The 13,845-nt window shown below is 46.8% G+C and overlaps 1 protein-coding gene across 8 annotated transcripts in view; it reads left to right on the top strand.

Annotated features, from left to right (window-relative positions):
- The window catches only part of T3dh (Type III alcohol dehydrogenase), a 175,513-nt gene that overhangs the window by 25,621 nt on the left and 136,047 nt on the right, over positions 1-13,845 (top strand). For all 8 annotated transcript variants that reach the window (XM_084586250.1, XM_084586248.1, XM_084586246.1 and 5 more), the window contains one exon: positions 7,264-7,418. In XM_084586250.1, coding sequence (XP_084442376.1) covers positions 7,264-7,418 — 155 coding nt within the window. The remainder of the gene's footprint in view (positions 1-7,263; positions 7,419-13,845) is intronic.

Below are 13,845 nucleotides of genomic sequence, written 5' to 3' on the forward strand. Positions count from 1 at the left end.
ATGGATCAGATGCTCATCTAGGCTTTTTGAAAACACCACAACATCGTTCATGTAAGCCATTGCATAGTTGAATTTAGCGTCTCTGGGCACGAAAATTAATTACTCGCTGAAATGTAGCAGGTGAATTGTATAAACTGAAGGGCAGTCTAAAAAACTCGAATTAGCTCCAATGGCAAGTGATAGTTTTTTTTGTCACAATGATCAGTTGGTATATGGGACCCAAGCATTGCTGGGTGGCGCTGCGGGTGCCAGTGAACAGCGCCCTCTCTGGCCAACGCCATGTAATCGGTCGGGCAGGGTGAATAGCTCACCTGTAGACTTTCGTGTCTTTGCAGCTTCTGCACGCGGGAGCAACTCGCTTTGCGCGCGCTCGCGTTCTTTGTCGCTCGCGTTGTTGAAAGCTGCTTGCGCGCGCGCGCGCCCTGACCGCAGTCTACTTGCTTTGCGCGCGCTTGCATTTTCATGCTGAAAGAACGCTGTCTTGCGCGCGTGCGCGCTTCTGCTTCTACTTTTCAAACTCGCGCTTGGACAAAGTGGTGTTTGAAGCAAGTGTGCAGTAATGTACGCGCTTCGATGTGGTTTAAGAAAATAGCCAACAGCGGTGGCTATTTTCACAGCACAAATGTCAAAAAGGGAGAGCTTTTAGTCAGCCATGTGCATTCTATTGAGCAGAATATAGAAGATAAGCTGTTATCGTGAAGACTAAGTGTGTGTCGTAGGTCAGCGACCACATTGCGTATGGCGTGGGATTTGAGGCAAATATTTAATTTTTATTATACCCATTTCATTAAGGCCCAGATTGAAAGGCGCATGCAATCCTTCGATGCGCTGTTTGCTTCAATTTCTGAAGAGCTTGCAGATCTAATCTAGTTGCTGCCTATGAACTTTATGAAAGATACGTACGTGGGTTTGTTCGCATCTTAGGCGCGCTTTTCGGTATATGGTGATATGTTAATTTTGATGCCAATTGTCGTGTAATTGCATACTCAGAACATTTTATACGTAGCTTCCACCTGAATAGAATGTGCATTCACATGTATACAAAGAAACATTAACCCTTCTGCTGCAAACGAAATATTTTCGCGCTTTAATTTTCATGAATTGCATTCAGCTCCTAATAACTGTTCCCGCAAATTGATCGAGTAATTTCAGTTCCACAGAGTAAATGAGACAGTTCTGGACAATATCTAGAAAAACAAATTTTTGCTGAATGGTTATTACTTTATTGTTTCTATAGCTTTTATATTGGTATATGACTGTTTTATTAATTCACTCGCACCGCCGCGGTGGCTCACGCGTTAGGGACTGCTGGCCATGGCGACGCTGGTTTGATCCCGGCCGCCGCTCGCTGGAGGCGAGCTACAAGGAGGTCTTTTGAAATATACGTTCCCGTTACATAACCACGGAAGGGGGGGGGGGGTGACATTTTTACAGGTCTCCATTACAGCGCCCCTCGTAGCCTTGTCGTGCTGAGGTGTACGTTAAACACTACAAAACTAAACGAACATGTTCACTCAATTTTATCCTTGCTTACAGATCATTTTATATATCCTGCCTTGGAGCTTCAGTGTCTGCTTTCTAAAGAAGGAACAATCTGCGTCTGAGCATCTGTTGCGAGGCAACATATTCTTGTTCTCTTGTTAGTTTTGCCCCTTATGTCGTGGGTTCGAAATGAACCAATTGGCCCGTCTCTGTTATGTGACATGTTTCTTTGCAGCTAGCATGGACATGCCCTGAAAAGCGCCAGCTTGCGATTTCCCCTGCTAAGTGTACCTGCAAGGCAGGAATTCAGAGATGCTGCAAGCGTGTTGCTGCTGTGTGCTGTTTCATAAACTCCCACAAAGATGAGTGCTGCACAAGCCAGGCACAACAATGGGGCAAACCCAGCGGCAAAAATGCGAAGCCCTCTTTAGAGAGCACCTGGGCCTTAATGAAATGGGTATTATAAAAATGAAATACTTGTCTCAAATCCCACGTCGTACACGATATGGTCGCTGACCTGCGATACACACTTAGCCTTATTGATAACAGCGTTGTCTCTACAATCTGCTCAACAGAATGCACATGGCTGACTAACAGCTCTCCCTTTATGAGGTTTGCGCTGCGAAAATAGACACCTCTGTCTGCTATTTTCTTAAAACCCCATCGAAGCGTGTACATTGCTGCACACTCACTTCAAACACCACTTCGTTTAAGCGCGAGTTTGAAAAGTAGAAGCAAGATCGCGCGCAAGTCAGCTTTCTTTCAGCACGGAAATGCAAGCGCACGCAAAGCGAATAGACTGCGGTCAGGGCGCATGCGCGCAAGCAGCTTTCAACAACGTGAGCGACAAAGAACGCGAGCTGCTTCCACGTGCAGAAGCTGCAAAGACATGAAAGTCTATAGGCGAGCTGTTGCGACAGCCAGCAAAACAATACACTTCCCCACATTTCGAGCGTCGCGGAACCACTCCAGCCATGTTTTAAACTCTGCTGTGACACCTGTTTGCATGTCTGCAAAGCCACGGCGGCGGGCCGGCGCGAGCACTCATAAAGAGAGATAATGCGAGCAGCGCGAGCATCACACGAAGCCGCCAGAACACGTTCCGTCAAGCGCCGCATCAGCGCCGCACCCAACCAATGCTTCAAAATTTTGCCGCTTGCGGAGGAGCGCGCGCTCCAGTCGCGCAGCCAAACTTGAGGTTGGGTTCCCTATTTGCAGAAAACCTCGGCTACAATCCAGAGTTGTGAAGAACTTTGTTCACCCGCGTGTACATGACATAGTCGACTGACAGAAAAGAGTTTGACTGCTATGGCGTTCAGCCACCGATAGTTTACACACAAGCATGCTGTGCCATCTTTCTTGGGCGCAAGAACAATAGGAAAAGCTGAAGGGCTTTTTGAATCTTACTGCACCAGTAGCCACCATTTCGTCTAGAGCGGTATCGAGAAAGGCTTGGTTGTGGGTACTCAACAGCCTCGGGTTGAAGCGGATCGGATGGGGGTTGTCGGTGTCAACCTTGTGAGTTGGCATGTTAGCATTTCTCAGAGCCTTCATGAACATTGTAGCGATGGGGTTAAGTTCCACCTTGGTTCTGTATATTTCTGCTGGTTACCCTGTGAAAGACTGCAGAACAGTGAGAACACCACTTTCATTCACGCTGATTGCGGAGGGGTCTGTGACCAGCAGATTGGACAATGTTCTTTCATCTTTGTTCTGAACTTGACAGTTTCTGCATTTGCGCCGTAACTGTAGCTGCCTAAACGCAGATTGGCCACAATTCCTGCTTTCAAGATGAAGTAAATTGCCAGGCAGGAGAGTCTGTGAAGATGTAGAAAGTGCTGCCTTATCCTCTGCCCATTGATGATAACTATTAAGTGTGCTGCAGAGGTGCTATTTGTGGTGATTCCAAAAGAAGCTTTGCTTAAGGTTTCGTAACTGCAATTGCTTTGTGTAGCATGCTTGCTTGACATATTCCCCGAAAACAGAAACAGTGGTACTTTTGTCTGGCTCTTTTAATAGCCACCAAAGGTGAATTATCAGGGTGGGCATACTGGAGACAGCAAGTTGATGACAAATTGCTGATCGTTTGGGGGGCTGCTTCTTTCTCTGTCCCCTGCTTCTCTTTGGCTGATGTCGTTGGCAGGCCTTTCCCTTGGCCGCAGGGTGGTGTGGTGACCAATACACCAGGCTCCATGCTGGCCACATAGCCCTATCGTCCGCATGGTAGCAGGCGGCAGCAGCAGGAGGCCAATCCTTCTGAGCTTCCGCCCCATGGCAGTGCTCAGTCTCCGGAGCTGTCCCAAGTCCGGCCTACCTCCAGCAGTGCGGTTCTCATCATCAATGCTAATCAGCGGGCCATCCCAAGCAGCAGTTGCTTTCCTGAGCTGGGAGGCAAATGGTCCACTGATGTTCAATCTCGGCTCCGTCGTTGGCTGAGGTAGCAGCCAGAGCACACCGTTGTCACTCTGTTGGGCAGTGGTGTCTAATTCAACTCCACTCAGTTGGTTGTGGTTGTCGTCGTATGGACCGGCGGTGTAACGGACGTGTAATCGTCATTCATCAGTGGTGGCGGAGGATCTTCATTAGTTCGCTATGTAGCAACCTCACCTCCAAAGGTTGTCGAATGCATTCCGCTTTCACGCGGTGCCACAGACAAGGGAACAGCATTTACTAGGAGCTCACGCAAGTCATCCTAACCTACAGTCATACAAGCCACCGACATGCAACATCCCTACACCAATGGATTGACGGAGCACTTTAACAAAACGATTGCGGAAATGATTGCTATGTACGTCGATGCTGAACACAAAACATGGGATGCCACCCTCCCCTATGTGACCTTCGCTTATAACACAGCTGTCGAGGAGACAATCAGAGCGACCTCGTACAAGTTTTTATACGGCAGGGAGCCCACTACTATGTTCGACACGATACTGCTGCATGTGACAGACCAAGACAACGTCCACGTTGCCACCTACCTGCAGTGTGCAGAGGATGTCCAACAACTTGCCCAGCTGTGCATTAAAGACAAGTAAAGCACCGGCGCTCGAGGATGCAACGCAGTGTACAAGCTGAGAGACTGAGTGTGAGTTTGGACGCCAATTCGCTGCCGTGAACGTGGTGAAAAACTTTCACGCCCAAACTTCGGCTCGTGCAAGGTCCTTTGCCGAGTCGGACAATTAGACTACATGGTCATAACTAACGGTGCTACAGCACCCCAGCGGCGCCGTGTGAACCCAGAAATTGTGCATGTTGTATGCCTTAAGCCCTAATATGTGCAATAAAGGCCTAGATGTTCTATTTATTTTTGTTTACTTTTCTCTATTTTGGAAGAATCGAGGCGATGCCTTAAAAGAAGGGAGTAATGCGGCGGATCATTTAAAACTTTAGTTGTTGTTTTTCAACAGTCGCTAGCATGGGGCCTTATCACTTAGAGCACGGAACGATTTTGCACTCTTTGTTCAGGCTCATTGTTTCAAGATGGGGTGTTATTTTACATTGTTGCGCAAGATGCACCGAGACGTGTCGTGAAAGGTCCCAGCCACGCGCATCTGTTTCTACAATGTTCTCGATTGTGCTAGACACATTTTGCATCTTTTCTGGATGTTTCTGTAACCACTTTAAATTTAGCCCTGAAAAACGAATCAGGTATTCGTACTTTGACAACCCACGTGCACGTTTGCTGCTGTCGCCGACACCGAATTGCTTAGTCGTTTGCAAGCCCGAGTCAGCCAATAAAGAGTTAATTTCAGTGTATTACCAGCCTCGTCGTTTGTTGCCTACAGCCTTGTCACCTCTGCGTGAGAATATTCATACCATCAACCAGGTGATATAAAAGTGCTCGGAATATAACCAGCGTTCATTGACTGCGAGAAAGCATTTGACTCAGTCAAAACTGCAGCAGTTCAGCGTTTATTGACTGCGACAAAGCATTTGACTCAGTCAAAACTGCAGCAGTCATGCTGGCATTGTGAAATCAGAGTGTAGGTGAGCTATGAAATGAGAATATGAATGTAGGTGAGAATGAAAGTAATAAAATACCTAAGAGAGGTCCGAACAGCAGCTTGGGCTTGTTGGTCATTCATCTTCAGGTAACAGTGCAAAAAACATGGATGAGACACAAAAGCAAGAACACACAACGAGCGCTGAAAGTCAGCGCTCGTGTGTTCTTGCTCTTGTGTCTCGTCCATGTTTTTTGTGCTGTTACCTGAAGACTAAGAAAGATGTTCGGCAAGGAGACATTATCTCCTCAGTGCTATTTATAGCTTGCTCAGAGAATGTATTCAGATACATAGAATGGGAACAGCTGGGGATCAGGGTTGATGGAGAACATCTGAGCAATCAATGATTCGCTGATGACATTGCCTTGGCCAGTAACTCAGGGGACCAGTTGAGTTGCAACAAATGATTAATGAACTAGATGGGAGAATCAGCAAGGTAGGCCAAAAGATTAATATGCAGAATACTAAAGTAATACTGAACAGTCTGGGAAAAGAACAGCAGTTTAATTATTGGTAGCGAAGCACTGGAAGTTGTTAGTGAATATGTCTACTTATGACAGGTCCGGACCAAGAAAGGGAAATAACTAAAGTAAGATTAGGATGGAGTGCATTCAGCAAGTACTTGCAGATAATGACAAGCAGCTTGCCAGTATAGCTCAAGAAGAAACTATACAGCAGTTGCATCTTACTTGTACTCACCTATAGGGCTGAAACATGGAGGCTAACGAAAAGGGTTCTAGTTAAGTTGAGGACAGTGCAGAGAGCTATGGAATGGAAAATGGTAGGCATAAAGTTAAAAGATAGGAAGCATGCCGAGTGGGTCAGAGAAATAAGTTACTGATATTCTAGTTAAAGTCAAGATGAAGAAATGGGCATGGGCAGGATATATAGTATGAAGAGAGGATAACCGATGGCCTCCAAGATCACACGGTCCAAGGGATGGAAAGCGTAACAGGGGGCAGCAGAAAATTAGGTGGGCGGACGAGATTGCAGGGGTCAAGTGGACGCAGCTAGCACTGGGGTTAATCGGAGCAATTTGGGAGAAGCCTTCACCCTGCAGTGGGCATAGTCTGGCTGATGATGATAATGATTTGTGTATGACAAGAGCGAAAGGTGATTGCGGTTTGCTTGGGGGGTGGCGTGAGCCTAGAAATGGGGAGAAGTCTACCAGAGGTCAGAATAGAAGCCTGAATGCCAGCAGCTTTAAAGAATTTTGGCAGGACATTCATCAACTAAAAAAAGAAGGAACTGCAGACTTGTAAAGATGATCCCTTCTCTTTTGCACAGAAATGTGTGTGCTTAGCAAGGCATTTCTTTACAGGGGTGAGGACATCAATTTTTGTATGTTAACTGTTTATTGCATGCTGTTACTGATATGCCAAGCTACAAAACCTCAGTTTCAATGCCATTGCTGTCGCAGATACTTTTTATATGAATTTCCTAATTTATTTGTGACCAGCTTGTCATGAGTTCTAGGCTACTTTCTGAGCATGGTGATTATAAATACTTGTTCATTTTCTCCTCAGTAATGACCTAGGAATAACGTTTTGATGGTGCTAGTTGTCATTGCTGAACATTAACCTAATATGAACATTGTGGTGCTTAAAATTAAAGGCATGCTGTCCACATTAATCATACTCTGGAACCACCCGACTGCTGTGGTTGTTGAGGGTACAAATGGTGAGAAGCCCTCTGCTTCCTGCAGTGTCTGTGTAATTATCATTACCTGTTTACTGCATGAGTCAGTATTTGAACTAAGTGAACGAGGGATCGTGTGCAGGACATGCAGAACCTGGGTGCCAAGAATGTCTGCCTCATGACTGACCCCAACCTGGTGAACCTTCCACCTGTACGGGACACCCTGGACTCTCTACACAGGCATGGGGTAAACTACAGCCTCTTCAGTGAGGTCTGCATCGAGCCCACCGACAAGAGGTGAGCCTAGGAATAGAAGGCTACCAGAGGTCAGGACAAGTAGAAAGCTATGAGAGGTAAAAATAGAACCAGAAAGCTACTAGGAGTGAGGATAGAAGCAGAAGCATGCAAGAGGTCAGGATAGAATCGGAAGGCAATGAGAGGTGAGCTTAGAAATGGAGAAGGCTACAGGAAGCTGGCATACAAGCAGGCTATGAGAGGATAGAAGAAGAAAGTCACGAGAGGCAAGAATAGAAGCAGGACACAAGAGGTGAGGATAGAACCAGAAGGCCACAAGAGGTCAGCTTGGGTACTGGGAGAAGGCTTTGAGAGGTCAAGACGGAAGCAGAAGGCCATGAGAGGTGAGGATAGAAGCAGAAAATTATGAGAGGGGAGAAAAGAAGCAGAGGCTAAGACTATGAGAGGTGAAGACAGAAGGAGAAGGCCACGGGAGGCAAGGATAGAAGCAGAAGGACATGAGAGGTTAAGCTAGAAATAGGGAGAAGGCTACGAGAGGTTGGGGTAGAAGCAGCAGGTCACGAGTAGCGACTGAAATCAAGAGTTTTAACAAAAACTCGTCTGGTCAGGATGGACTGTTAAACGTGACATTGTTGACAGCGACAAAATACACACAAAAAAACAACCGACACGACGTTTCTGTGTTCACAGTAAAATATGCGAAGCGAAGGCACAAGCTTATGTATGTTTAAAAAGGGTGCGCAGGGAGCATGCATAAGCAGTTGTCAGATTGCCACAGTTATGGTTCAAGGTGTGACTGATGCTTGTATGTAGCATGCCATTGATTTCACCACTGAGGTCAAGTCAAACGGCGCGTTGCCTTTTCTAGACGTCCTAGTAAAACATGACATTGGCAAGCTATCTTTAAAAATTTATAGGAAACCTATGCACACAGGACGTTACCTGAACTTTAAATCAGTCTACCCAGCGTCGCATAAGAGATCAGTCGTGGCCCTCTTATTAAATAGAAGCAAACGCATATGCGGTTCTCCCGAAGACTAGGCAAATGACGTTGATCTGGTGCAGCAAGAACTATCACGCAACGGCTACCCAACATCTTCTGTGGCTTCGGTCGAAAAACAGCTGTGTCGATTGGCGTGTAAAAGTGCTGTGTCCTCTTTCGCCCTGAAACTTGCCGCTATTCCCTACACCCCTGGAATTAGCGAGGTGTTGGCATGCATCCTACGTACCTTCAACGTTCACATTGCCCACATTCCGACCAGAAAACTGCGACATGCTTTACTCAACGTAAAGGACGTTCTTCCGAAAGAAAAATATCCCGGCGTAGTTTACAGCATCCCCTGCTCTGACTGTGACTGTGTTGACATTGGCAAAACTGGTAACATTGAAAGGCGCCTAAAAGATCATAAAAATGACGTCAAAAACAAAAAAATGGATTCCAGTGCTATTGCACTCCATATCAAAACATCACATTATCGACTGCAGCAAGGCACATGTTCTTGCAACTGAAAAAAAAAAAAATTCCCTTGCCTTCACAATGGATCGTTGACCATACAAACGACCAGTCACACCTTCAACCGTAACTGTGGAAATCTAAAAACTGCTTATGCATGCTCCCTGCGCCCCCTTTTTAAACATACATAAGCTCGTGCCTTTGCTTCTCATTTTTTTACTGTGAACAAGGCTCCCGCCTGAAAGCCGAAACGTCATTTTGTGTTGTTTTCTTTGTGTGTGTGTGTATTTGGAGTAGCGAGTATAGAACCAGAAATCTACAAGAGGTGCAAAGAGAAGCATAAGGCCACAGGAGGTGAGGATAGAAGCAGAAAGCTATGGGAGTGGAGAAAATCAGAAGGCTACAAAAGCTGAGGACAAAAGCAAAAGACCACGAGAGGTAAGGCTAGAAATGGGGAGAAGGCGAGGAAAGAAGCAGAAGACCACGAAAGGTTAGGCTAGAAATAGGCAGAAGGCTACAAGAGGTCAGGGTAGCAGCAGAAAGCTACAAGAGGTGCAAAGGGAAGCATAAGGCCACCAGAGGTGAGGATAGAAGCAGAAAGCTATGGGAGTGGAGAAAATCAGAAGGCTACAAAAGCTGAGGACAAAAGCAAAAGACCACAAGAGGTAAGGCTAGAAATGGGGAGAAGGCGAGGAAAGAAGCAGAAGACCACGAAAGGTTAGGCTAGAAATAGGCAGAAGGCTACAAGAGGTCAGGGTAGCAGCAGAAAGCTACAAGAGGTGCAAAGCATAAGGCCACCAGAGGTGAGGATAGAAGCAGAATGCTATGGGAGTGGAGAAAATCAGAAGGCTACAAAAGATGAAGACAAAAGCAAAAGACCACAAGAGGTAAGGCTAGAAATGGGGAGAAGGCAAGGAAAGAAGCAGAAGACCACGAAAGGTTAGGCTAGAAATAGGCAGAAGGCTACAAGAGGTCAGGGTAGCAGCAGAAAGCTACAAGAGGTGCAAAGAAAAGCATAAGGCCACCAGAGGTGAGGATAGAAGCAGAAAGCTATGGGAGTGGAGAAAATCAGAAGGCTACAAAAGCTGAAGACAAAAGCAAAAGACCACGAGAGGTAAGGCTAGAAATGGGGAGAAGGCGAGAAAAGAAGCAGAAGACCACGAAAGGTTAGGCTAGAAATAGGCAGAAGGCTACAAAAGGTCAGGGTAGCAGCAGAAAGCTACAAGAGGTGCAAAGAGAAGCATAAGGCCACCAGAGGTGAGGATAGAAGCAGAAAGCTATGGGAGTGGAGAAAATCAGAAGGCTACAAAAGCTGAGGACGAAAGTAAAAGACCACGAGAGGTAAGGCTAGAAATGGGGAAAAGGCGAGGAAAGAAGCAGAAGACCACGAAAGGTTAGGCTAGAAATAGGCAGAAGGCTACAAAAGGTCAGGGTAGCAGCAGAAAGCTACAAGAGGTGCAAAGAGAAGCATAAGGCCACCAGAGGTGAGGATAGAAGCAGAAAGCTATGGGAGTGGAGAAAATCAGAAGGCTACAAAAGCTGAGGACAAAAGCAAAATACCACGAGAGGTAAGGCTAGAAATGGGGAGAAGGCGAGGAAAGAAGCAGAAGACCACGAAAGGTTAAGCTAGAAATAGGCAGAAGGCTACAAGAGGTCAGGGTAGCAGCAGAAAGCTACAAGAGGTGCAAAGAGAAGCATAAGGCCACCAGAGGTGAGGATAGAAGCAGAAAGCTATGGGAGTGGAGAAAATCAGAAGGCTACAAAAGCTGAGGACAAAAGCAAAAGACCACGAGAGGTAAGGCTAGAAATGGGGAGAAGGCGAGGAAAGAAGCAGAAGACCACGAAAGGTTAGTCTAGAAACAGGCAGAAGGCTACAAGAGGTCAGGGGAGCAGCAGAAAGCTACAAGAGGTGCAAAGAGAAGCATAAGGCTACCAGAGGTGAGGATAGAAGCAGAAAGCTATGGGAGTGGAGAAAATCAGAAGGCTACAAAAGCTGAGGACAAAAGCAAAAGACCACGAGAGGTAAGGCTAGAAATGGGGAGAAGGCGAGGCGAAGAAGCAGAAGACCACGAAAGGTTAGGCTAGAAATAGGCAGAAGGCTACAAGAGGTGCAAAGAGAAGCATAAGGCTACCAGTGGTGAGGATAGAAGCAGAAAGCTATGGGAGTGGAGAAAATCATAAGGCTACAAAAGCTGAGGACAAAAGCAAAATACCACGAGAGGTAAGGCTAGAAATGGGGAGAAGGCGAGGAAAGAAGCAGAAGACCACGAAAGGTTAGGCTAGAAATAGGCAGAAGGCTACAAGAGGTCAGGGTAGCAGCAGAAAGCTACAAGAGGTGCAAAGAGAAGCATAAGGCCACCAGAGGTGAGGATAGAAGCTGAAGGCCACGGAAGGGGAGAACAGAAGCAGAAGGCCACGAGAAGCAAGGGTAGAAGCAGAAGTCCACAAGAGGTGAGAATAGATGCAGAAGGCCATGAGAAGCGAGGATCGAAGCAGAAGGCCATGAAACGCAAGGATAGAAGCAGAAGGCCACAATAGGCAAGGATAGAAACAGGCCACAAAAGGGAAGGCAGAAGCACGAAGCCAAGGTGGGCTAGAAATAGGAGAAGGCTACGAGAGTTCAAGGTAGAAGCAGAAGGCGACGATAGGTGAGGATAGAAGCAGAAAGCTATCAGAGGAGCAAAGAGAAGCAGGCCACAAGAGGCAATAACAGAAACATTAGGCCACGACAGTTAAGGACAGAAGCAGAAAGCTACGAGAGATGAGAAGAAAGGCAGAAAGCCATGAGAATTGAGAATAGAAGCAGGACACCACAGGTGAGAATAGAAGCAGAAGGACGCGACAAGCAAGGGTAGAAGCAGAAGGATAGGGTGAGGCTAGCAATAGGGAGAAGGCTACGAGAGGTCAAGGTAGAAGCAGAAGGCCATGAGAGGGGAGAATAGATGCATTACACATGAGGTGAAGATAGAAGCAGGATACGAGAGGTGAGGTTAGAAGCAGAAGGTCATGAGAGGTGAGGCTAGAAATAGGGAGAAGGCTATGAAGGCTATGGGAGGTAAGGCTAGAAAGAGGAAAAATGCGATGGGAGGTGAGGTCGGAGGAAGAAGGCTACAGAGTTCTCAGTCAAATAGCAGTGTAAACATCTCACCACAGGGATAAGACATCATGTTGCTCTTATTTAGTTCAATAAAGGCTTGCCTGGGTAGACACCACTTTTTCTTCGTGGTGCCTGAGACTCCTATAAGATGCATAGCGAGAGATGCCAGCGAAGTCAAGAAGGATGTACCACCTGTTATGATAGCTTTCTCGCCGTAGGTATCAAACGGAGGAATGATCTGATATTTCACTATGCACCCATTGAAGCACTTCACCGTTTTGCACTCTTTATCAAAAGTACTTTCGATAAGAGACATGTACTCAAGCCCTGGGTAATAAGCAAAAGTAGTGCCTGAACCGGCATGACTGGCCGATGCATGCATCCAATCGCAGTCATTGGATCGCGTGAAGTTCAGGAAAGTGAAACTTAAACAATGCGACTGAGCTATAATTCGGAAGTAAGGAGCTTCCAATTGTCATTGTGCCTGCCATAATGTGCACAATGTGTGTGGGCACCGTCTTTGCATGCAATTCAGGTTTGTGGAGATGTATTTCGGTAAAGGTGTTAGGCAAGGAGATGCGAATACCCTAGTGTTATTTACAGCTTGCTTAGAGAGTGTATTCAGAGGCATGGAATGGGAGCAGTCAAGCATCACGGTCGATGGAGAATATCTCAGTAATCTGCAATTCGCTGATGACATGTTAAGTACCGTATATTGCCGCATATAAGTCGACCTTTTTTTTTAAATGCCCTTCCAAAAGTTGGAGGGTCGACTTACAATTGGAGTCGACATATATGCGGAGTCTTAAATTCGGCTTATATGCGGGGTCGAAAGTAATTTCAACCGAGTCGTGGATAATATTGCGCCCCGTGCGCTCGTAATTTCATAAAAGTTGTCAGACACAGTGTGAAAGTGGATCTGCTTTAAAAAAAAAAAACTTGAATTTAATTGAGATATGCACCAAAAGTTTGCTTTAATACGATAGCAACTTGTTATCGACAAATCGTGGGCGTTCCACGAAAAAACGGACAAATCCGGGCGGGCTGGCAATGTTTGATACAAATGGTGCAGCTACAAATCCAATCCAATCCAAAACGGCCACACGTGATCATTCACATGAGCCGAGAAGCATTTTCCAAGGCCCATTTTTGCGTGTTGTGCAACGTTGTGTGCCTTCCGCCATTTCATCTCGTCGCACCGTCTAGACTCTAGCCGACGTGACAGCTAACAGTGGTGTATGTGGTTTGTGTCACTCGACGGACGCCTTGTAAGATGCCATCGCAACCTCGGCAACAGTACAGCGCTGCTTTCAAGCGGCAAATCATCCTTTACGCCGAGTCGGAAAACAACGTCGAAGCAGGGCGGAAGTTCGACGCCTGAGTGGTGGTGGTGGTGAAAACGTTTAATAAAATATGGAGTTACATGAAGGTTGCTCTGGGGTCAGGCTTAGTGCCCTTCCCCTCACAAACACTAGGTGGAGTCCCTAGTACGGGACCCCAGTGGCTTCCGCTGCCGCCATTGCTCTTTTGACCAAGGCCTTTTGGGCTTTCAGGTCGGAGCAGGCGAGTAGGGTCGCCTCCCAGTCCTCTCGGGTGGTGTTTTGGTTAGGCGCAAAGGCAGGGCTGGAGGGGCACGCCCACACCATGTGGAAAAGGTCCGAGGACATTTCCCCGCAGTGTGGGCACTACCCGGAGAAGGCACTGTCAAAGTGTTTAAGTGACGCCAGGCACATCATAGTATTCGTAAGGAGGCGAAGAAACACGCGTTCCTCCGCTCTTGTTAACCCTTTACACGAGTGGGGGTAAATATTGTGCCTGTTTTGGTACAGCTGCGTAATTTCTCTGAAAGTGTAGGCTGGTGTAAATTCTTTTGAGGAGGAAGGAGACGAGGTTGCCCGGTTAGAAAGCGCGCGGGCGGC

The sequence above is a fragment of the Amblyomma maculatum genome, unplaced genomic scaffold, assembly GCF_055883805.1.
Source record: "Amblyomma maculatum isolate TAMU_Amacu unplaced genomic scaffold, ASM5588380v1 scaffold_15, whole genome shotgun sequence".
NCBI classification, from domain to species: domain Eukaryota; kingdom Metazoa; phylum Arthropoda; class Arachnida; order Ixodida; family Ixodidae; genus Amblyomma; species Amblyomma maculatum.